At 45.9% G+C, this 25,979-nt stretch overlaps 1 protein-coding gene across 1 annotated transcript in view; it reads right to left on the bottom strand.

The window, feature by feature from the left end:
• Nucleotides 1-11,270, bottom strand: part of CS (citrate synthase) — a 38,059-nt gene extending 26,789 nt beyond the window's left edge. The window contains exon 1 of the mRNA XM_056120159.1: nucleotides 11,141-11,270. Coding sequence (XP_055976134.1) covers nucleotides 11,141-11,182 — 42 coding nt within the window. The 5' untranslated portion in view covers nucleotides 11,183-11,270. The remainder of the gene's footprint in view (nucleotides 1-11,140) is intronic.
• Nucleotides 11,271-25,979: the final 14,709 nt, after the last annotated feature.

The raw sequence follows: 25,979 nt of genomic DNA, 5'->3' as shown, positions 1-25,979 counted from the left end.
TACAACTTATAAATATTTATGGGGTGCCGGGGATCGAACCTGGGTCAGCTGTGTGAAAGGTAAACTGCCCTACCTGCTGTACTATTGTGCTAGCCCCACTCAAGAAATAACTCTTATTAGTAATGTATTAGGCTAATTGCCTATTATCTCAGTAACTGGATTAAAGAAAGAAGTAATCAAGGCAGAGGAAAGTACAAATGAGTAATTCCCTCCAGCGGTAGAATAGGAAAGGACTCTGGACCAAGAAGGACAGTTGTCAGGGAAAAGAAACAATTTCCATTCTTTTTTGTATTTTCAGCCACACTGGCTGTGCTCAGGACATACTCCTGGCTCTAGATTCAGGGATCACACCTGAAGGAGCTCAGGGGACCATGTAGGGTTCTGGGGAATTGGACCTAGGTCACCTGTGTGCAAGGCAAGTGCCTTACCAGCTATACCATCTCTCCAGACCAAAGAAAAAATTGAGGACTACACCAAGCTGCTCAGGGGACAATATGACACTGGGAATCAAACCAGGGTCTTACACATAAGGTACATGGCTCTATAAGTTGCATCATATCCATGGTCCAGAAGAAACAAATTTAACGAATCTCTGAACAATGCAGATAACTGTACAGTGGAGAAGCTGGAAGTTCAACACACCCAAGCCCATATACCTCATTTCATTTACCCTTTGGCTGCGTCAAAATAAGCTGTGAAATTCTGCTCAGCACACTCAGGCTGCATTCACTGATAGGACAAACCTCTGAGTCATCCCGGAACTTCTACCTTGCAGCTTCTATCCCAATCCTTGGAGGTGTGGCAACAGAACTACTGGCTTCTGGTTACACACCACGCCATGCCACACCATGCCACGTGTAGGGTGACTCTACTGAATAACAGCTGTTAGAAGTATCAGGGAGTGACCTCACTTAACAGGTTAGCTCCTTCATTGGAAGGGGTGAGGAGATAGGTGAGCTCCTTTGTAGGGAAAGATGAGAAGAGTGTTGCTTACAAAGGACCTGGTTCATAATGTTAAGAGGGTCAAAATTCTCTACAGCTTGGGGCTGGGGAGGGAGCAAGGCGGAAAGATCGTACAAGTTGCTTACCTTGAATGTGGCTGACCCAGCTCTGATCATTGGGACCCCATATGGTTCCCTGAGCCCTGCCAGGAGTGATCCTTAAGTGCAGAACCAGAAGCCAGCCCTGAGGACTGCCTGGTGTGCACCACCCCAAACGAAACAAAAGTCTGGGTATGGGGAAATTGCAGTCATTAAGAAGCTTTTTCAGCCTCATATGCTGCCCCTTTCAAGTACTCTTTCATTAAATATTTCGTTGATAGAAATGAGCTGCATATCTCAAGTCTACTAGGATAAATATATATATAAAATTGAAAAAACCCTCATCTTAAAACGGCAAGGGAGAACAGGGATTAATAATAATACTTGTTCAAGGACTTAATGCAGAACCCAGCAGCTTGGAGCAGAAAAGTGAACAGACTATGCATTGATCCAGGCCATCAAGTCTGCCGGAGGGGAAAGGGTGTTGCCCCATTCGCCCTCTCCTCTCTGGAAAGAAAGATGGCGGCCACATGGGAGCCTTGTGGACAGCAGGTATGAGCCGGGAGTGTGGGGGCGACTAAAACCTCATGGGAAGGGGGCCGTTTCGCTCCGCCCTTCACGCCCTACCGAGGCCACCGGTTGCCCCCCGTGAGCGGCTCTCCAGCACGGCCAGGACTCCAGAACACAGAAACCAATTTCTTAACTATCTGACTTTCAGTAGAAATACTTCCAGGGTCAATAGGTAAAAGAGCAGAAATCCAAAACCAACATTTAATTCTTGAACCCAGCCGTAGAAAGCAAATCACTTCACAATGCTTTTTCAGCATGTCTGATTTGGGGGGGGGGGGGGGGGGTTAAACTCTAAATAATAGTGGTGAATCTTTTATTGAAACAATGAATCTAATCAAAGCAGATAGAGTGTTAACTAGAATTCATCTGCCTCACAGGGACGGGGAGGGGTGGGGGGTGGGGTTTTATTGGGGTTCTTCATGGTAAAAAATAAGTATTGGTAAAGGGAAATGTGTTTGATATTTGCATGACTGAGACATAAACCTGAAAGCTTTGTAACCTTTCCCACAGTGATTCAATAAAAAAAAAAATAATAATAATAATACTTGTTCAATATAAAGTTAAAAAAATATTCTGCCAGTTGTCAGAATTGATAATACATATATAAGGACTAAAAATTAATACAAGAAATTCTACCAAGGGCTGGAGAGATAGTATAGCATAATATAGTATAGCCTTGCACATGGCTGATCTGGGTTCAATCCCTGGCACCACATATGGTCTCCAGAGCCCTGCCAGGAATGATCCCTGAGCACAGAGCCATAAATAAGCCATAAATATCACGGTGTGAGTGGGGGGGGGGGGGGGGGGAGAAGAGGAGGGAGAGAGGAAGAGAGAGAAAGAGAGAGGAGAGAGAGTGAGAGAGAAATGTTTTGCTAGACATATCTAAAATACTTCTGGAATAAGGGTATTGGCCAAATTACAAAAAACAAACAAACAAAAACAATGAAAACCACTCCCTTCTCTGTCAAATTCTGGAAACAGAATACTAGTTGTATAAGCACTTCCACAATACTGTAGCTATATATTTTTTCTTCCTATCTTAGGCTAATTGTTATCATTCGTCCACTTCTAGGGGAAAAAAATAATTTTCTTTGATCCTCCATCCTAGGCATATTCAGAAACGTCCTGAGCCACACACCCAGAAGTTCCAACATTAAAAGCTTGAGATGCTTCCATCTTTAGGAGCCCTTGTTCTTCAATAACAACAAGAGAAAACTCAGAGCTTGCCAAGCCAGTAAAACTGGCTCAGTTGATGAAGCAAACGTTAATGTAATAATAACAAGTAGGAAAAGTGTGCTATTAAAAGTTTATAATGGAGAAGAAACAACTAGCACTACGAGAAAAAGAACATGCGTAGGACAAAGGTTCCTCTCCCTGAAACCAGGTCAGAGGACTAAAGCCATTTAACATCTGCATTTCACAAGGGCCATACTGGAAGTTGGCACGCACTACTGAGTCAGTCCCTTCATAGCCTGAGCAGAGTAATGTTCAAATTTCATACTTTGATCCTTCTTTATACTCACAGGAGTTTCCTTAATTCCGAAGCCTGTCATTTTCCAGTAGACTTTCCCCCTACAGGTTGGCTGATCTTTCAGCAAGACCGCAAAAGCACCTGTTTCAGCCTCAAAAGAATCAAGAGACCAGATTTTCTCTCCAGTAGAAATCCTGGCCATTCTTTAACAAGCATTTGCTCATCTACTCATGCCCATTCTAAGTGTATACTAATGAGTAAATTTAGTATACAGGACCTGTTACCTTGCTACTTTCTCAGGAATAGAAAATATTCCCTTGGTTCTACTCTGAGTTAGCATTTAAGCTTCAGTTTATGGTACTTTTCCTGCAAGAAAGGTATTCCTGGAAAAGGTCAATCTGTACCTGTGAGGCAGAAGCTTCAGCAGCCTGATGGCGTCTTCGGACTTCCAGATACCCCAAAACTGCTGCTATGCTTTTGGTCAGACCCCAAACACTGGGGCCAAGTTTACCAAGAAAGTAAAAGGCCGAAAGTTAGGTTATGCGGGAGACACATCCACAAACCACCTCTGACTCAGCTATATAATTGGAGGCAAGGACTCTCTGGTTCCTGATCAAACTGTTTAACGGCCATGATCCCAGAGATTCAGAGACAAATTTCGGAACCCAGCAGCTTTTGGCAAAGATGCGTCTGGTCCCCACAATGGGTTACTGGCGCCGAACCACCCCAAGGGGGAAAGGGTGTTGTTCCTCTGCCTGCTCCTCCCCCTTGGAGGCTCGGTGGCCGCCATCCTCCAGAGGCCACTGGGCAGTCAGGGTTGGGCCCACAGTGACGAGACGCACGGGGCCTCACGGGATAGGGGTGCAGCTGGCCCTTTCCTCCCCAACCCAGCGAGACCCCAAGTCACCACCCACGAACGGCCCCTTTGGCTCCTGATCAAGCAGCTTAATGGCCATGATCCAACAGACTCAGGAACAACATCTCGCAACACAGCAGGTTTTGGCAGAAATTCCTCCAGATTTAATTGTTAAATTTTCAGAATTCCAAAATCGCGCAGCCACTACTGCGGCCGCACAACATCATATGTTATTCATAACCAGCAATTGAAAACAAATTGTCTACTGTTGCCTTTTCGGCAGATCTGAGTGTTGGGGTAAAATCCCAAATAATAATGGTGGGTCTGGTGTCGAAATATTGAGTGTAATCAAAGTATAGAGAGAGTAATGTAGAAATCATCTGCCCCACAGGTAGGGGGAGGGTGTAGGATGGGGGGTATACTGGGGTTTTTGGTGATGGAAAAATGGACACTGGTGAAGGGACGGGTTGTTTCATTGTATGACCGAGACTTAAACCCAAAAGCTTTGTAACTGCTCGCCCAATTCAACCAGCTTAATCAATAGCAATACGAGTTCGATTCCTCCGCCCCTCTCGGAGAGCCCGGCAAGCTACCGAGAGTATTCGATATGCCAGACACAGTAACAACAAAGTCTCCAATGGAGACGTTACTGGGCCCGCTTGAGCAAATCGATGATCAACGGGAGGGCCTTTACTTTTACTTTTTACTCCTACATAAAAAATAAAAAAATTCCTGGGGGAAAAAAAGAACTATGAAAACAAACCTAGAGAAAATAGCCTAAATAAATATCACTTAGAATAGTCACTTTTAAGAGGCTGGAGTGATAGTACAGTGGGTAGGGCACTTGCCTTGCATGCAGCTGAGCGGGGTTCAATCCACTGCATCCTGAGCACCATCAGAAGTGATTCCTGAGCACAGAGCTAGAAGAAAGCCCTGAACACTGCCAGGTATGGCCGAAAGACCAATAAATAAATAGTCATGTTTGAAGTCTGTTTTGATGTGGTTTTGTTGTTGGGCTTTGTCGGAGGCTACTCCTGGCTCTGTGCTGGAGGGACAAGCGGGTGCTCCTCATGGTGCTCAGGGCCAGGCATGCCTGGGACTGAACTGGGCCTACACAAAGCATACACTCAACCTGTTCGGCTCTCTCTCCAGCCTTTGAAGCCAGTTTTTTAAATAATCACTAAGAATTTTTTAAAAAATTACTGGGATTCTAGGAATAATTCAGTGGGTAGGGTACTTGCCGTGCGCAGGGCCAACCCACATTCGATCCCCAGCATCCCACATGGTCCCTCAAGCACCATCAGCAATAATTCCCGGGGCAGAGACAGGAGAAACCCCTGAGCATTGCTGGGCGTGGGGCTCCCACCAAAAGAGTACACGTCAAATACTAATACCTATACTCAATAAAGCTGCAAACAAGAAGAGACTTACAATCTGGGGGCCACTTGGGATGGCTGAGTAGTTCACCAGAAATGAACCATCAAGCACTGACAGTCAACGGAATATAATCTGAAAATTTTCACACTTCAGAGCCTATTCCACTTTTGCCAAATCAGAAACTGAAGGTAAAATTTATGAATTCTACAATGTGAATAAGCACAGCAGATGATCATCACACTTTGGACTTACAGACCTTTTAAAATGACAGTGGGGCAGGGGCAGTGAAGGAGCCCAACAGGCTGGAGAATGTGCAGACGTCCTAAATTTAACCTCAGCACCACGATGCTCCAAAACATCGCCACGTGGCCCTGACGAACCTCAGCCCCTCTAGGCCTAAGCAGGGTCACATCACCAGGACGAGAAGGGCTGGAGTGATGGTACAGTGGGTAAGAGGCTTGCCTTACACATGGGTGGTCTGGGTATCATCCCCAGCATACCATATGGTCCTCTGAGCCCAGGAGGAGTAATTCCTGAGCACAGCCAGGTGTGACCCCCAAACAAAAGAATCTTCAAGTAGGAGTGGGTTCCCTGAGCACAGTTGGGAGGTCTATGTGCCTCCCCAAGCTCCCACAGACAAAAAGTTAAAAGAGGGGCTGGAGCAATAGCACAGTGGGCAGGGCGTTTGCCTTGCACACGGCCGACCTGGGTTCAATTCCCAGCATCCCATATGGTCCTCCGAGCACCACCAGGAGTAATTCACGAGTATATGAGTCAGGAGTAACCCCTGTGCATCACTGGGTGTGACCCAAAAAGGGAAAAAAAAAGTTTAAATGATAGCATGTTCAAAGAAAATACTGGGCTGGAACAATAGCACAGCGGGTAGGGCGTTTGCCTTGCACTTGGCCAATCCGCATTCAACCATTCCCAGCATCCCATATGGTCCCCTGAGCACTGCCAGGAGTAATTCCTGAGTGCATGAGCCAGGAGGAACCCCTTGCATTGACGGGTGTGGCCCCAAAAGCAAGCAAGCAAACAAACAAAAACATCAACTGGGGAAGCTGGAGACAGTCCAACGCTAAGATGTCTGTCTTGCATGTGGCTGACCCCAGTATAATCCCAGGCACTGCTTATTGTTTCCTGAGCACCTGCAGGCCTGGCCCAACCTCCCTCTCTCCTCCAGAGAAAACCAAAGGAATTCAAAATCTAAGGAATTTGAAGGAAGAAAGGAAGAAGTTTGTGGGTTTTTGTGTGTATGTGTGTGTGGGGGGGGCACACTGGGCATTGCGCGGGGCTTATTCCTGGCTCTGTGCTCAGGGATCATCCCTGGCAGGCTGGGGGACCACTTGGGGTACCGAGGATGGAACCTGGGTCTGCCACATACAAGGTAAGTGCCATACCTTGCTGTTATGTGGTTCTAGCCCCGGAATGAAAGATCTGAAGAACTATGAACTAAAGTTGCCTCACTTCTATTTAAACTTCACATCCTACTCAATTCTTGATCACATAAAGCACTGAATCAGGGCAGAAAAATTTGCGCGATATTATAGAGATTTACTTACACAGTGGACTGTAAGCAGGAAAGTCTGGTTTCTTGCGTACAGTCCACTTGGTTCTAAGAAACAGAAGTGGCAGCTTTCCCACTTCTCTGATCTGCTTCTCTGCCATACAGTGCTTGATTCTTCCCAGCCCATGTCTTTACTCTTCATCTTCCCAGAGTCAAAAATGTTGCTATTACTTTACTTTAAGGCTCCGAGATTTGGGCGCCAGCTTTAAATATTCAGAGCTTTAAACCTAACATTTCACAAGACAAAACTGTTTTGTCGAACCCAATCTAACTGATGGAATCTCTTATAAAGCAACCAAGTACATTAATAGGTGTCTCTTAAAAATTCCAGAAACGCAGGGCAGCAGTGATAGTACAGCAGGGAGGGTGCCTGCCTAGCATGTGGCAGACAGCAGGCCCAGGATCAATTCCCGCCACGACATAGGATCTCCTGAGCCTGTCAGGAGTGATCCCTGAGGTTCAGAGGCAGGAGCAAACCCTGAGCACGGCCGATGTGGCCCCCCCAAATAAGAAGTGCCAGAGAAACAGTACAGCAAATAAGGCACTTGCTTTGCATGTCGGCCCACCTGGGTTCGATTCCTGAAATTCCATTTAGTTCCCTCCCAAGGTTGCCAGGAAGGATTCCTGATCACAGAACCAGGAGCAAGCCCTGAGCACCACCGGGTGTGGTATCCCCCCACAAAATGAAAATGAAAACAAATTCTAGAATAATAATCTAGAATAATCTTTAATATAAAGCTGGATAGTACAGTGGGTAGGGTGCTTGCTTTGCATGCGGCCGACCAGCAGCTGACCAGGGTTCAGTCCCCAGCATTCCATGTGGTCCCCCAAGCACTGCCAGGAGTAATTCCTGAGTACAGAGCCAGGAGTAACCCCTGAGTATTGCTGGGTATGACCCAAAAAGAAAAAAAAACTTGAATAATTTTTAATCAATTTACTCAAAGTTAAAAATCCTAACATGAAGGAATAATTCTCAGTGAAGCAAGAATTAGGGAGGGTTGGTGAAGGCGAGTTAGCATTTGAGTTCAAAAGAGACCCATAGGACCTGAGCAACAGTACAGCGGAGAGGGCATTGGCCTTGAATTCGGCCGACTCAGATTCGATCCCCTATGTCCCACAAGATTCCCCGAGCAATGCCAGGAGTAATTTCTGAATGCAGAGCTAGGAGTAACCCCTGAGCATTGTCAGGTGTGACTCAAAAAAAGCCCAACAGAAGAGACCCATAGGCACTACCTCAATTCCCAGCCCAAATCCAAACCCATAACACCTGTGAAAAGAGTATTTACATCACAAAATCACAAAGCAAGGCAAAATAGTAAAGTGGTTCTTAGTATGAATTTACTGAAATAAACAAGAGGTCAAATAATCTCTCCCTGAACTAAGGCATCCATTTAAATTACCTGACAAAGTAAGATAGCACAATAGAACAAACACTTTTGTGTGTGTGTGTGAAAGGAGGGAGGAGGGAAGGGGGAGAGAGAGAGAGAAAAGAAAGAGATAAGTGCCTGCTATGGGGGGTGAGGGGATGAGACTATTGGTGGTGAAGGAACAGGTGTTAGAACATTATATGACTTAAATCCAATCATGAACAACTTTGTAACTGTGTATACCACTATGATTCAATTAAAAAAATAAAATAAAAACCCCCCAAAACAAAAAAAACTAGCGTTTGTATGTTTCCTAGTAGGGTGAAAAAAATCTCTTCCTAGAAAAGTGAAACTACTTTGACCTTGAGGATCACAAACAGTAGTGGTCAAGTTCTAAGGTAAGGTGACTATATTTGCTTTCTAAAATCTACCTCAATAGCAAAAATAAAGTTTAAGTTAAAAGCTAATTTCGAAGGAGAGGGGGCCAGAACAATAGTAGAGCGGGTAGGGCATTTACTTTGCACGAGGCCGACCCGGGTTCGATCTCTAGCATCCCATATGGTCTGCTGAGCACCACCAGTAGTAATTCCTGAGTGCAGAGCCAGGAATAACCCTTGAGCATCGCTGGGTATGACCCAAAAGATGAAATATAATTAACAAAAGCTAATCCAGAAAGCTCAGGCAGGTGCTTGCAATGGTAATTAACGGAAAGGCTTAACAGAACAACAAAAGACAAAAAAACAAAACAAGACAAAAAAACCTGTAGGGCTTCTTGGTATCCCGATCATATTGTGTAGATATGGTTCTCAAGTTGACTGGAAACTGGAATCACCTGAACGGACTTAAAAATACTGAAGCCGTCAACTTAGTCCTTCCTAGTCTAAGTTCTTTCCTGGCTGGGGAGTTTTTTTTTCTTTCCCTTCCACTTTCCGATGAACCCTTCTATTTTCAACAGTAACCAACAAACACAAACTGAAGCCCCTCTCAGAAACTGGCCTGACATAAATGTTGTGGTTATGGTCTGGTTCTCAACCATGTGATCAGGAATTCAACAAGTTCTCTGGGCTATTCAAATCAGAAGGCAAGTTTGCGAAGCTCTGGCTAATATCTCAGGACACTGCCATTCCTGAACCTACTGGCTTTATTAGTTTGAAGGGCCAAGGGTCTCTAATGGTCACCAATTTATAGGCTTCTGAAATCCTCAGGTGCATTTCTAACAGACAAGCAACGGGAACGATAAGAATACTTCAATTATATGGCCCTGTCATACCAAATACCTAGAAGCTTTCTAAGCTTCTCCCAGAGGCAAAAGAGACAAAATAAATTCAAAAGGTAAATTCGAAAGTCTTTTTCAAATTCGCAGTAGGGTTAGACTATCTGGTCAGAGGCAAGAGCTCTGGAATGAACTAATTATAGTGTCCCCTATTCTGCCAAAAACACTATCTAGAACTTGCTGCGTGTCCCAAGAGGTTTCCTTACCCTGTTCCCTGGCAGCAGAAGCAACAGTAAAGACAGACAAGGATCTCCCAGATGATCAGCCTACACCTTGCTGCTGGGTGCCAAGAAGAAACCCAATGTAAACCCTACAGATGCACCCTGTCCTGCCAGGCCAGATACTACAGTCAAGTCAAAACCACTCTAAGTGATCAGGAATGCGGCACAGTGACAGAACGCGTGTCTTGCACGCATGAGGCACTGGGTTCCATTCCCTGCACGGAAAAAAATAGTTAGGAGGAAAGGGGGGAAAGAGCATTCTAAGAGTTTTCCTCGGGTGCTAACAGCTCTGAACTGTTTGGTTTTCCTTTATTAAGAGAAAGCATAACTTCTTTTCAAGAGTCAAGGTCACTTGTGGGACTGTCCCTGCTTGGATTAGAGGGCCAGGACTCCCTCAGCACGGCAGCTTCTGTTTAAAGGGCCAAGTCGCGGCTCTGGGCAGCTAGCTCCAAGAAGTGGGGTGCATGCTTGGCATTTAGTAGCCCAGGGTCCTAAGTGGCACGGTGCCCCGAGCAGCCTAGAGAGTAAAGCCCCCGCCAAAAAAAAATTTTTTTTTTACGAAGGAACAAGTTATTCCGAGAAATATTCTATGATCCAAAAGGCAACGAAAGTCAAGTAAAGGGCTCCGAAGAACAAGATCAAGATTTTCTGAGCAGAACAGGCTGAACTTAAGCCAGCAGGTAGTGGCATCGGTCACGTTGCCTTGGCACGGCTATCTCCTGCCCAGCTCGGTCACGGAGGGCCCGCAGGACTGGGGGACCATCTTTCCGGCTCCCTCCCCGACAAGGTGTCCTAATCCCGCAGGAGGTTTCAGGGCAGGGCTCCACCCCCACCCTAGCTCCCCCTAGGTAAAAAAGGTGCGAGCCTCCCGAGGACGACTGCCCGACGCGCACGGCCACGGCGACGGCTCGACCCCATCCCGCACGGGCTGAATAACGGGCCCCGAGCAAAGCAGCGGGCAGTTCGCCAACGGCCGCCGGGAGGAGCGGCGGCCCAGCCTCGGCCCGGGGACGGCGTGTGCACATCTGCTCGCCCCGGCCACTCCTCCCGCCCCCGCCCCCGTTTCCAAACTCGGCTCCTTCCCCAACTCCGCTGGACGCCGGCCCGGGCCCCCCCGCTCCCACCGGGCCTCGGGGGGGCCGGGGCGCAGGCCGGCCGCCCCGCCCGCGCCGCCGCGGGGGCGGCTTCTGGGGGGCGGCCGGCGCGCGCTTCCCCCCGGCGCCGGAAGGCCGGCGCGGCACATGGCCCGGGAGCGGCGCGCCGGGCTGGCGGCCGGCCGGGCGCGGGGCCCCTTTAAGGCGGCAGCGGCGCCCCGAGAGCCGCGAGGGTGACCCCCGCGGCGCTCCCGACGGAGCCCCACCCTGCGGGCTCGCGCTCCTTCGCTGCGCTGCTCACCTTGGTTCCGAAGAGCCGGGCGGCCGCGGTGAGCAAAGCCATGGCGGGCGCGCTCGGGGGTGTGCTGGGCCGGGAAGAAGGGGAGCGAGAGAGCTGCGGCAGGAACCGGAGCCGCTGCAGCCGCTCGAGAGGCCGCCGCGACGCGGGGACAAGGTTGAAAGGAGGCGGCTGAGGGAAAGGGTAGACGAACCGGCGGCGGCGCCCAGCCCGGGGTCCTCGCCGAGGCCCCGCCCACCACCCGGAACCCGCTCCCGCCCCTCGCCGAGGACTCGCCCTGGGCGCGGTGATTGGTCCAGCGCGTGGCGGAGGGCGGGACCTGAGCCTAGGACGGCGCTTGCGGCGGGCAGGATTGGGCCGCCCGGGCTAGGCTAATCGGGTGGAGGCGCGGGGGCGCGGGGGCCGCCGGAGGGTAGGTGTCTAGGTATGTGCCTGAGAACTCAGTTAACTTCCTCCTGCAGGCTTTTCCCCTTGCCCTGAACACATCGGTGTTGGTTGTTGGTTCTGCGGGATAAGCCCAGGACCGCGACCTTGGAAGACCTTCGGAAGCCGAGCCCGTTAACATACTCCCTGGGCGAGGGATGACTGTCCGCTCCTCCCCATCCCCTTGGCGTGCTTTCCTACGTCTTTGGTCAATGACTTAACGACCATAGAGGTGAAATCATGTGGCCAGCAGGCTAGGATGCCGGGAGAGAGCCGCTCGGTGGGGGTATTCGGGGAGTCCTGGCGTTACAGACACTGAGAGACCCGAATCTGCGGAGAAGGAGAGCCCAGAGCAGAGGCCTCAATGTCACGGCTTTTCTGTGTGCTGTCAGTTCTGCAGCTCGGGCCAGGAAATCCACATCTCCTGCATGGCCCTTAATATCAAGGTTCCTGTGTGGACCCGGGCTCCTGAGCACTAATCTCCTCTCACCGCCGTTTCAGTCACATAATCCCCCACGGCCAACCCATCCCACATCTGTCCTTAGAACGGGGAGCCGGGCAGAAAGAGCTTAATGCAAGGGAGCCCTTGCTCTGCATGGGCGAGGCCTGGTTTGTGTCCCCCACTCCCCCAGCCCTGATCGCCCCCACCCCAGCAGTTCCTGAGCACCAAAGCAGGAGTAGCACTGCAAAATGTGGGCCACAAACAAAGTCCTGAGTGGCTGACCAATCATGGTCCATAGCCAGGCATTAGACATTGTCCTCTTTGTCACATCACTCCCATAGGGCCTCTGGGTCCTTTCTCCTCCTTGGCTATCTCTATGTGTCTATGTACTTTCAACCGTTGCTCCCCAGAGAACATGAAATGAACTATGGCACTAGAGTGATTTTGCACACCGCTCTTGACTAATCCCCCTGGTAGACAAGATCTCTGGAACCTTTCTACCTCCTTCCCCTATGAACGTCATTGACTCAAGGGCAGAGAACTGAGCCAATGACCAGAGCACCTTCCTGACAAACCCTACACCTAAGTCAGTCCTTTTATCTCCTCACCTAGCAGGAACAACAAGGTTAGAAGTCTCGGTACCAGCCTAAGCCAAGTTTAGGTTAAACCTGGTATGTAGAGAAAAAGAAAACTGATGCCTTCACACCCCAAATTTCCTTTGGTCCAGTTTCACACCTCTGGGCATGCTTCTCTGGTTTGGGGGAACCTAGGTAGGTCTTAAGAAAGAACTTCATCAAGAGAAGCCAAAGCATCAGAAGAGCCCTGACCTCAGCTACCTTCTCGGTGACTTCAAAGCTCCACTGATCAATATATGCTCCCAATTTAGCATCTCACAGAGGATTTCCTCATAACCTTAGAATAGTCTGGCCTGATTTTTTCTCTCTGGTTAATTATCCACAGAGTCTAGCCACCAGTTCAGAGGATTGAACTCCCGTGCCCCAAGAGACGAGACAGTGTTGGGGTGCAGCAATCAAAGGTATCATTATTGACTGGTCATAAGGGAGGGAGGGGAACAGTAATGCTGAGTCCCTGAACTCGGGGTCCTGGAGCTTTGTGTCACAAGGACTTTAGAGACTTGTTTTGAAGTTGTTTCTTCTGACATCCAAGGCTGTAAGGCCAATGGGAAAGCCCAGGGATCAAAGGGATTAAATGGTCTCTCCCAAGAACTGACTCAAGAGTCTCTTTCTGAACCCGGATGGGAGGCTCTGGCAGATGGAAAGAAAGTTGAGGAAGAAGGATTGGGATGAAGAAAGCACTTGAGTAAGCTCTTAGGCTAAATATATGTAAAAGTCTAGGAACTGGAGTGTGTGTAGGATAGGCCTAGGGAGAGAAGGCGGAAAATTGAGGTCATTTTGACCTTGGTAGGATCCCTTTAAAATGGACAAAGGCAATGGTGCCCTCTAGTGGTCAAGAGTAAGTGGGCTAATGCAGCCTAAACGCAATCTTACCAGTAAACCAAACTCCTGGGTTTAATTAGTAATATCTGAAATTTATCCGTTACTATCTAACGGTACTATCTAAATGCAAAATGTGAATTATATTAATCCTTGAACAACTCTAAGGAATGTAGGTAATAATAGTATCTCTAAAGAGAAGGAAACCAATTTTAAATGAAGTATTCTGTTCAAGCCATAGTTTGTAATTAGCATTGCTAAAATTCCGCCCTGATTGGTTTCACTCCTCAATCTATGTTTAAGATACTTTATTGTCTTGGTGGGGGGGGGTTCTTGGAATTGCTGGCTGCACACCCCACCCCTACCCTCCATCCCCCACACTAAGCCAGGAGTAGTCTGAGCACTGCTGGGTGTGGCCCAAAAATTAAAAAAGGAAAACTTTAGTCTTACTCATTTATAAAACATATGTACATTTATACAAAAATACCTAGTAAGGGGGCTGGAGAAATAGCAGCTGGTAAGGTGTTTGCTTTGCATGTGGCTGAACCAGGTTCAGTTCCTGGTAACCTCATATGTTTTCCTGAGCACTGTAGGAATGATTCTTGAATGTACAGCCAGGAGTAACCCCTAAGCATTGCCAGGTATAGCTCCAAAACAAAAACAAGAGAACAAAGTCCTGTTCCTTATTCATCCCTTTCGGGCATACCTTCACTCACCCCACACTCCCCTTCAGTATCCCATATGGTCACACTGCCAGGAGTAATTCCTGAGTATAAAGCCAGGAGTAACCCCTGAGCATTGCTGGGTATGGTCCCCTCCCAAATAAAAATGTAAAATATATATATATATATATATATATAGAAAAAGTAAAGAGAAGAAATTTGTGGTTTGAACTAATAGATGAAAAAACGTGCAAAGTATCAGGTAGTGGTGCTTTAAGACTCACGTGCTAGCCTTAGTTCAAACTCCTTCAGTCACCGACTTGCACATAAGCTTGCTGGGCTGAGCGCTGAGCATTTTCATTTATTTATTTATTTTAAATTTTATTTTTATAAAGTTGTTCACAATGATTAATTACATTCAGTATTTCAACATCAATCCCACCACCATTATGCCTCCACACCACCAATATTTCCAGTTTCTCCCACCACCATCCAAACCTACCCCAATAAATAATTTATTTTGTATTGCTTGTTATGAATAATCCACTAAAAATGATCAAAGTTTCCTTAGGAAAAAGTGTGTGAAGATTGTTGTATTTAAGCCTGGAGCCATGTATAAGAGATTTACTAGCATGCTCTTAATCTTGTATACTAACATATATAATATATATTTTATATATAAATATATATGTAATATAATATATATATTTTTTGCTTTTTGGGTCACACCCAGCGATACTCAGGGGTTATTCCTGGTTCTGCACTCAGGAATTACTCCTGGCGGTGCTTGGGGGACCATATGGGATGCCAGGGATCAAACCCAGGTCGGCCGCGTGCAAGGCAAACGCCCTACCTCTGTGCTATTGCTCCGGCCCCACTATATATATGTTTTTTTTTTAATTGAGATCAATTGCCTTCTACTTTACACCTCATCCAATGTGGTGTGCTACTACTGGTACATCAGTGGTGTAGAGTATGGGGTGTCATTCACAGCCATGTGCTCCAGAGATTCTAAAATTTTAAATAGGTTGATATAGCTGGAGTTAAGTTTTTAACAGAATGGTTACGTTAGGGTCCAGAGACATGTCTGCAGCTTGTTGCTCTCTTCCAAGATTTATTTGTGAATCTCTGGATCGTGGCCTTTAATGAGCTTAGATGATGCCAGAGGCAGTTCATGGGTGTGACTCCCAGACTCCTGTAAGTTTGGAAGTACAGGGAGGTGGGAGAAGGTGGTCCATTCCCAACTCTGTGAGCCTGGAGATTTCAGTCACAAAACCCACATAACTGAGTTTTTCAGCAGATTCATTCCTGGATGAGGCTTGTCTGAGTCTGTGGAGGTCGGCCTTGTGAGCACTTTTCTTTGAGGGGTACAAGTCCTAATGGTGGCACTTAGCAGGGGTCATTTTAGTGATCACACATGTACTCACCAGAGGTCGATGTTTCTGGCTGTGGTGCTTGCATATTTTCAGTTGGGTACTGCACCCATTTTGTGGTACTCACAGACATCTGGCTGTTGTGCCGCAGGAAATCAGACAGCAGAGCTGCTAGAGTCACACTCAGCACATGGAAACAGGAAATTTGAACTCATTACCACATACTTGCAAGGCAGGCATTCTAAGCAATGGACACAATCGTTGGTGCAACTCTTCAGGGTATGAAGCATGTGAATGTTATTCATGTGTTGTGGAGTGGGGTTAGCCACAGCTGTCTTGGAAACTGATTTGACAACATCCAGTGTTAGATAACATTGGTTTGTCCTTTCTTCCTGGCCGCAGGGAGCTTGGGTTGATTGGATTACACCCATCACAGTGCTGCCCAGGCACTCCCATTCCTGTCTTTATCTTTAACTCTTCTCTGTGCTCTGCTTCCCCAACCGGTCAATCACCTTTATCCCCAAAGCAGTACCTGTGACTTGTAGAGTCAAATTCCTCAGAAATCTCTGGATTTGTATTTGTAAATGAAATATTGCTTTTCTCCTTCCCTTATGTCCTTTTGCATAGTTTATTTCAGAGCAATGTCCTTTTTGTATGGACACAGAAAGGCAGTTAATGCTATGCTTTTGTAACTGGGAGTTAATTGACTCCAAATCATAATTATTATGTTTTTAATTAATAATAATCACTGTATCACCATCATCCCATTGTTCATCGATTTACTCAAGCGAGTGCCAGTAAGGTCTCCATTCATCCGAGCCCTGAGATTTTAGCTGCCTCTCCTTACTCGTCTTTCCCAACACTGCCGTATTGGGGCTCTTTCAGGGTCAGGGAAATGAGACCCGTTATTGTTACTGTTTTTGGCGTATCAAATATATCACAGGTAGCTTGCCAGGCTCTGCCGTAAGCATGCACATAATAGAATAAAAAGCATGCAAAAAATAGAATAAACCTTTTTTCTTGCTCTCCTATACTCGGAACTCGGCTCGCTCTTGGAAGGGAGTCAGCGTGAACCTCGTCCAAACAGGCCCTTCGTCCCCCCTTTGCTCAGGAAAAGAGAAAGCTGGCAGTAGAGGGCAGTGTGCTGCTTCCGTGCACTCTTTGGACCTTCTTGCTCGACTTTTCCCGACTTCCTTAGCCTTGGAATTTGGGCCGTTTCTTTTCTGTTTGTTCCTACCGCCTCTCCAGGTTGGCAGAACCAGGCAGTACAGTGTCAGCGTTTCAGTGGGCTCCTCAAAATAGTTTAGCCCTAGCACTTCCTGTTTGTTTTAATATTTTTCCTGGGTAATTCACTGGAATTCGAGTTGAAGGGGTGATTAAATGGCCCTTTCATACCACTACTGAAAAGAGTTAACCTAACGTTAAATGTTAGAACTTGTTCCTGATTCACATATTCCAGACCCTGTTCACAGTTTCACCACAAAGCATTACCTCTTGAGCGATATTTTTCTAATTCTTATGCTTTGGGGGGGAAATAGTTTCCATTAAATGGAAATTTAATGAATTGCATTTTTTTTCCTTTTTTTATTAGTGAAAAACCATGAGGTACAGTTATAAGCTTACAAATTTTGTGCTTGGGTTTCAGTTATACAATGATCAAGTGCCCATCCCTCCACCAGTGCCCATCATCCATCCCCACGGGTCCCAGCATGTCCCCCCCCAACCCTCATCCCCCCCCCCCCCCCCCCGTCCCATCCTGCCTCTGTGGCAGGGTATTCCCCCTTGTTCTCTCTCTCTTCTTTTGGGTACTGTGTTTTGCAAGAGAGGCATGAGAATCACGCTGAAAGTAGTCTATAGACCAAACATGAATTGCATTTTTAACCTTCTAAGTAACTAACTAAGGCATGCTTATCTAATCTCACCTTTAAGAATTTGGGTTGGGGCCAGAGTGATAGCACAGTGGGTAGGTCTTTGCCTTGCATGCGGCCGACCCCTGTTGGATCCCTGGCATCCCATACGGTCCCCCAAGCACCACCAGGAGTGACTCCTGAGTGCAGAGCCAAGGAGTAACCCCTGAGCATTGCTGGGTGTGACCCAAAAAATGAAAAAAAGAATTTGGGTCTTTTTAAAAATCCTGCCTGCATCATTGTTCATGCTGTGAGGATGGGTGTTGCATGCATGCCTGGTTGTGGTGCTCACACATTTCCTCACTCCACTCCCTCAGCTATGAGTTCACACATCAAGTTGTCCACATTAGAGGTGCTTGTGGTATCTACCCCTTTAGGGGATATACTGGCCAAGGTTCTCATACCTTTTTTAGTGTGCTTCTGGGGGTCGCATTTCTTTTTTGTGTGTGGTATTTACACATTACTGGTTGTGGTGCTGCTGGCAGATCACAGGTAGCTGTGCACCATGTGCAGACAGAATCGTCAGGCACTTACTGCATGTGGGCACCAAGAATTTGAACTCATTACTGTATGTCTTTAAGGCATAAAACATTGTGCTAGTTCTCTGGGCATCCTTTAAGTTGTTTGTTTTTTTGCAAAATATGCTTATGCCAGGACTGGAGAGATAGCACAGCGGGTAGGGCATTTGCCTTGCATGCGGCTGACCCGGGTTCGATTCTCAGCATCCCATATGGTCCCCTGAGCACCACCAGGAGTAACTCCTGAGTGCAGAGCCAGGAGGAATCCCTGTGCATAGCCGGGCGTGACCCAAAAAAGCAAAAAATATATATATGCTTATGCCTCAGGTATGCAGCTTTATTGGTTTTTTTTTTTTTGAGGGGGGAGGTGGTGGGTGGAACTTGAGTCTGTTCCTGAAAATATCTGGGGGACCATGTGATGCTGGGAACCCTGCTTGCAAAGCTTGAGCTCCAGACCTTTCATCTCTCTCCCTGACTCACTGCCTTATTGATTAAATAAAGGTAAAGGTAAGGTAAAGGCCCTCCCATTGTTCATCGATTTGCTCGAGTGGGCCCAGTAATGTCTCCATTGGAGACTTTGTTGTTACTGTGTCTGGCATATCGAATACGTCACGGGTAGCTTGCCAGGCTCTGCTGTGCGGGCGAGATACTCTCGGTAGCTTGCCGGACTCTCCGAGAGGGGTGGAGGAATCGAACTTGGGTCGGCCATGTTGGCTGCGTGCAAGGCAAACGCCCTACCACTGTGCTATCGTTCCAGCCGGGCACCTCATTGATTAAATAAGTATTAAAATATATCGAAGTGTTATAATTAGGAAATACTGCAGAGATAAGATGTTTAGACCAAATAATGTTTTAATTTTATTTTTTAGGTTGTGGAAAAGCACCACTTACTAATATATGGGAAGGCTCTTGGATAATAGGGGGTAAAATTGCTGATATTGGCTCCTGGCCATGGATTGTCTGCCTGCAACTTCCGTATGAGAAAAAGTTTGTTCATTTATGTGGAGGTTGTTTAATAGCTGAAAGGTGAATTCTTACAGCTGCTTGCTGCATTAGAACTAGGTATGTATTTAGAAACAATTCCTGTTTTATTATGGTCACTGTCACTGTCACTGCCCTCCAGTTGTTCATCATTTGTTCAAGCGGGCCAGTAACATTTCCATTGTGAGACTTGTTGTTCCTATGTTTCGCATATTGAATACTTCCTGAGTAGCTTGCCAGGCTTTGGCCTGCAGGTGAGGTACTCTCGGTAGCTTGCCTGGGCTCTCTGAGAGGGGTGGAAGAATCGAACCCAGGCCGGTTGTGTGCAGGGCAAACTTATATATATATATATTTTAAATTGAATTACCACTTACAATGTTGTTTATGATTGGGTTTCAGTCATACAATTTTCCAACACCTGTCCCTTCCAGCACATTTCCCATAAGGGATATTTTCATGGTAAAGGTAGAACACCTATTTACTTCATCCATGTTCATTAATCCCCATTTGCAAGTAGCCACAATGCCTTAAAATAGGACACTATTTGTTTAATGGACTACTTATAAATGCAAAATTATCTCTATCATGTGGAGTATAAGGAAACACAGTAAGGAAATACACAATAGCCAACAATATTGTTGACTGAGAACTGAACTAAGTTTACTAGTTAGGTCACGGATCATCCTGTTGTTCGTCGATTGCCTCGAGCAGGCCCCAGTAATGTCTCCTTCGTCCCTAGCCCTGAGATTTTCAAAAGTGTCATATTCAAGGCTCCTTCAGGGTTAGGAGTATGAGACCCATCATTGTTACTTGTATTTGGCATATTGGGTACGCCACGGGGAGTTTGCCAGACTCTGCCATGTGGGCGGATTACATTCAGTAGCCTGCCAGGTTGTCCAAAGTAAGAATGGGATAATAAGATGTCGTGCGGCTGCAAATGCGGCTGCGCACTTCTGAAACCTGGGTTTTATAGTCTCTGGGTCTTGGCTGTTGATGGGATTACACAGCGCCAGGGCGCCAGTTGGTGGGTGTGACCCCTGCCTACTGGAAGATGGAGGATCTAGGTGGAGACCCTCCACTACTCAGGTATTAGAAATGAAAGGGGACTGGGGAGATGAGAGGGAACATGGAGACAGTGGTGGAGGGATACTGATACTCTGATGGTGGGTGTAGTGTAGCAATGTATGTATTATTTTTCAGATAATGTATATATCTCAGGTATTACTGAAACAATATTAACACCATTGTAAATCACAGTACCTAAATATAAAAAAGTTAATAGATCCTTTAAGTCAGAAGTTGACAAACATTTTCTGTAATGATAATCAATGGTCATGGTCCTCCCGTAGTTCATTGATTTGCTTGAGCGGGCCCAGTAATGTCTCCATCGTGAGACTTGTTAAGACTGTGTTTGGCATATTGAATACGTCATGGGTAGCTTGCCCGGCTCTGCCGTGGGGGTGAGATACTCTTGGTAGCTTGCTGGGCTCTCCGAGAGGGGCGGAGGAATCAAACCTGGCTCGGCCGGGCCGGCTGTGTGCAAGGCAAACACCTTACCGCTATGCTATCGCTCCAGCCCTGTAATGCTAATAAATCTTTTATTTGTTTTTAGCCCACAACTGGCAGTGCCTAGGGCTTCTCCCTGACTCTGTGCCCAGAGATTGCTTGGGGGAGCACATGGGGTGCTGGGAGTTGTGCCTAGGTTGGTCATGTGCAAGGGAACCACCCTCCCTACTCTGGTCCCATTGGTAATAAGTAAGTTTTTACATATCATATTTACATATTTACATATCAAGATTTTATATATCATTGGTAGTAAGTAAGGTTTTACGTATCATATGGTCTCTACCATAACTACGGAACTTTGCTACTTGTACAACCAAATAGTCACAGATAATGCATAATTGACTGAATATGGCTGTGGTCATAGGAAACTTTGCACTTGAACAAATGAACACTTGAACGAATGAAACTTGCACATAATGCTATTTTGCCATTTTGAAGCTTCCCCAACTATTTTAAAATATAAGAATATTTTTTTCATAAACATTTTAAAGAATTTTTGTTTCATTTGGGGCCAGTGAAGTGGTTCTGAGGCTTCCTCCTGACTCTGGTCAAGAATCACTTCTGGCAGTGCTCAAAGACCATATGTAGTACTAGGTATTGCACCTGGGTCAGGCTCAGGCAAAGCAAACATCTATCTGTGATACTATTGCTCCAACCTATATGGATATTTTGAAAACAGGAGACAAGTGAAATCTGGCTTGCAGTATGGAATTTGTTGGACTTCGCTCCAAACAGAAAAGCTTTGATTTCAGCCTCTAAAATATAAAATATATTAGCACATTTTAACTATGTGCTTGTATTTATCACCATTGGATCATGAATTCTTTGAAGACAGAGCTACAAGCTTATATTCCTAGTACTGTAAGACTTACACCAACTCTACAGAAGGCACAATAAATGTTCACTGATTCTATGGATGGTGTCAATTTGGGAGAAATAGGATTTGATAGCTCCCTTAGTTTTTATTTATTTTAAAGAACAGCTGTCTTGGAGAGGAATGAAATTGAAAATTCAGTTGAGGATCTCAGTGGACTGGACCTGGTGCTTTGAATGCAAGAGCACTAATATGATTTATTGTTTGTTTTTTGGGTCACACCCAAAAAATCTTAGGGCTTTCTTCTGGCTCTGCACTCACAAATTATGTCTGGAAGCTTGGAGAATCAGATCGGATGTGGGGATTGAACCCAGGTCGGTCACTGCAAGGCAAGCTATCCATTGTACTCTCTCTCTCACTCCAAGCCCCAGTTTCTATGCTTGGTTCCCTCTCAGAGAAACCTGCCAGCCCTGAGTCAGGAGTAGCATCTATATCCCCAGGTATGGCCCCCCCAAAAAATATAATTGAGGGCAGCTTGCCTTTATGGAATATATGGATTTTAATTTGAATGCAAAATTTTAAGATACAAATTCATCTTTTGAGCAATAATAATGACAAAAAATTGAGAAAAATTGAGCCAGGGTTTCAGAAAAATATTGAAAAATGTTGCAGAGTAAGAAATCAGTTCTATTCTTTTACATGTTGGTATTGTATTACTGTTTCCTAACATACTGTCTTTAAGAACTGCATTCAATAGCTTTTCAGTCATGAAATGAGAAGAAAAGGACTCCTTGGTATGGTTTGAAGGTTCTTGGAAATGTTCTTCTTCTCTACTAAGTCACGGTCATGGTCACGGTCCTCCCGTTGTTCATCGATTTGATCGAGCGGGCCCAGTAATATCTCCATCGTGAGAATTGTTGTTACTGTGTTTGGCAAATTGAATATGTCATGGGTAGCTTTGCCAGGCTCTGCTGTGCGGGCGAGATACTCTCGGTAGCTTGCCGGGCTCTCTGAGAGGGGCGGAGGAATCGAACTCGGGTTGGCCATGTTGGCTGCGTACAAGGCAAACGCCCTACCCGCTGTGCTATCTGGTCTGTTTCTTTGACATAGTGGGGAGAAGAGTGAGACTGGAGTTGGGAGACTGTGTTCTCAACCTCCTCTGACACTTTGTATAGCAGTAGTTTTAAATAACTTTCCAAAATCTACACATATGACCTTGACACGAAATAGAGCGTTGCCCCATCAAAAATTGAGAAGAGATGAACAAGAACTTCCTCAAAGAAGTACAAATAGAATGCATATAAAAATATATGCTCTATATAACTATCAGGGAAATGCAAAGCAAAACAACAGTGAGATGTCACCTCATATCACAGAGACTGGCACTCATCAGAAAGAACAACAGCTAGTGTTGGCAAGGATGTGGGGGAAAGGGACCCTCTAGTCGAGCCTTTTTGGAAGACAACATGGACACCTATTCCTTCACCAGTATGCATTTCCCACCACTAATGTCTCCATCCACCAGCACCCTCTACTCCTGCTACCTTCTATTCTCTGTCTCTGTCTCTCCCTGTCTCTCTCTCTCTCTCTCATTTTCCTTTTAGGCACTGTGGTTTGCAGTATTGTTGCTGAAAGGGTAACATGCATATCACTTTACTTCCTTTCAGCACTCAATTTTTGTCCAGAGTGATCATTTCCAACTATCGGGAATATGATTTTTAACAAGTTCAAAACTAAAGTATTAATTTTTCCCTCTAATTATGTCCTTTAATGTCCTTTAATGATCACTTAATAAAGTGATTATTATTCTTAATTTAGAATTTAATAAATAATATTTTTTCTAGTTCTTCACATAATGACAAATTTCCCATGAAAGTATAGTCTTATTTTCCAGAAGATTCATCGATGTGCCATAATTTTCTGCCTAACAGCCTATAAACGTTTTTAGTCAATTGTAAAATTATAGCTATTCTAGTTAAGAGTAATTTTAAGTTAATCTGCACCGTATAGCTTAAAAATTAATAATAATAAAATATAAAATTATTAACCGACTCCTGGACATCTGTCTTCTCATCTTAAATCTCAGTTGCCCTTAGTTCCCAGCACTCCCAAAAGCAAGGTCCCAAAGAGGGACTGGGTGGACCCAGGCAGGGCAAGCTGTGAGCTCCCCTGGCATCGAAACGGGCCAGACCAAGTGCTATAATACTTAACTATAAGAGAACGGTCATGGGCAGATTCTGTCATGATCCAAAGAGTAACAACTGGATTAGGACCCTGCTAGGGTTAAGAAAGACTAATCTGGCCTGAGCATTGTAGTCTGGGGTCTATAGAGAGATGTTTTCAGGAGAGCCACTCTACAAGGTGAACGTATCTCTTACAGTGTCCATACAAAATAACTTAATAATATAAAGAAGTATAATTAAGATGAATGTTTAAATGGTTGTTGGACTAAGGAAAGGAGAAACATACCCCTAGATGGTATTTCGCCCTTGAGTGGATCTCCTAGCCGCAGGAGATCTTTCTTGTCTTAGAAGAGCTTCCCTCAGAAGGAAGGGCTTTCATATGTTGGACTGTGCTACCTCACTTAGGGGTACTTTCTACCCCCAGTGCTTGAAGGTTGGACCCTGGACCAAGGCAGCGAGATGAGCGCAGAGAAACTAGCACAGGGGACAGGAGGAGATGGGAATGAGGGGCAGTGGAAACTGAATTCCAGGGGCGCTTAGTGACACTAAAACAGGCATGTGGGGAGAATGGAATAAACGGCAACTGATCACCAACCAGTCTGGCTGCCGTTTCCTCCTTCGGGGGTCTGTTGGTGGTGGCTGCAGACCAGGGTGGGGAAGCGACTCCAAGCCTCCGCACACACGTGGCAGGCAAGAGACCACACCGCTGCTACTCATTTATTTTGGGAACTTACACAATCCAACATTTTTTTGTTTTGTTTTGGGACCACACCAGGTGGATGCTTAGACATTACTCCTGGCTCTGTACTCAGGAGCCACTCCTGGTGGTGCTCAGGGGACCATGTGACACCTGGGATCAAACCTGAGTCAGCGGCATGCAAAGGCGAGCGCACTGAGGTCCCTATACAGTATTAACGGGGAGAAGGAATTAATTCCAGACTGTCTTCTTGACAACTAGTATCAGATGTTGGTTCTAAGCTAGTTCATATATTAGATTTTATAGAGATTTGTGGTACAAGAAATCTGGCTTGGACAACTTTTTTTTCCCCCCACACCCGGTTGTGCTCAGATCTTAATCCCTGCTCTAGGTTCAGGGATCATTCCTGGTAGTGCTCAGGAGACCATATAGGGTGCTAGGAACTGAACTCGAGTTGGCTGCATGCAAGGCTAGTGCCCTATCCACTTTACTCTCTCTGGCTCATGGACACATTCATTTTGTTAGCTAGATTTACAGAAAGGTAGTAAGGAGTATGTGTGTGTGTGTGTGTGTGTGAGTGAGGGGGACTAATTAAAAGCTGTTTTATAGCTAAACCATATTGATATGAGAATAATCATCAAGCTTAGAGATCCAATTTTGCCACCGAATCCAGAACTTTAGGACCCATTGTATCTCTGGGCCTGTTTCTTCATCTGTAAGACTGCAAACTTGAATTAGATGACCTCCACAGTCCCTTTAGATTCCACACTTAACTTAAAATGTCTTTGAAATGCTCATCAGAGATGGCTTAACAGGCTGGGTTCAATATTTGATATGGCATGGTCCGCTGAATACCACCAGGAGTGACCCCTAGCACAGAGCCAGGAGTAGCTCCTGAGCACCTCCGGGTGTGTGCCCAAAACAAATAAGTGTTGGAAATGTTCCTGGTGTTCTCTCCTTGAGGCATTCCAGCAGCCACATCTCAGGAACAGAGTTTTTGGTATTTTTTGGCTTGTTGATTCACATTGGTTCCCTTCTGGCTCTGCACTCAGGAATTACTGCTGGGAACCATATGGGAAGCTGGGGATTGAACCCTGGTCAGCTGGGTTCAAGGCAAACACCCTAACCACTGTATTATTGTTCTGCCCTGATCAGGGTATAGCTTAAATAACTTAAATCAAAGACAGACTTTTGGGTTGGGTTTTAGTCTTTTGGTTTTGGGCCACACCCACAGTGCTTAGGGTTCATTCCTGGTAAGGCCCAGGGGAATATATGGGGTGCTAGGGATCAAATCCAGTTGTCCACATGCAAGTGCCTTACCTACTATACTCCTTCTCACCCTTCATTTTCATTCCCATGTCCCAGTACAGAATCTCCGCATTGGGGCCAGAGAGATAGTGCAGCGGGTAGGGCACTTGCCTTGCAGTCAAGCTGGGTTGGATTCCTGGCACCCCAAATAGTACCCAGAGCCCTGCCAGGAATGATAAGTGGGCATAGAGCCAGGAGTAAGCATTAAGTACAGCTGGGTGTAGCACCCCAGAAACCAACAACAATAACAAAAAAACCAGAATCTCTAAATATAGTGAAACTAGTTTTATAGTTGATAGCCAAGGCTCATGACAGAGATAAGAATACACTTTAGTGTTGTTAATTGACATCAAATATAAAAGTTGACCAAGAAAGCAAAGCCTTTGAATAACATACTTTACTTCATCTGTCCCTATTTGATAAAACCCCAATTTTCAGCCAAGTTGATCACATTCATTTTCCCCTTGTCTGTTCTGTGTCTCTGTGCCCAGGGATCCTACCGAGTGCCTCATCC

Source organism: Sorex fumeus, unplaced genomic scaffold, assembly GCF_029834395.1.
Source record: "Sorex fumeus unplaced genomic scaffold, SorFum_2.1 ptg000042l, whole genome shotgun sequence".
NCBI classification, from domain to species: Eukaryota; Metazoa; Chordata; class Mammalia; order Eulipotyphla; family Soricidae; genus Sorex; species Sorex fumeus.
This window is presented reverse-complemented; position numbering and strand designations above follow the sequence as displayed.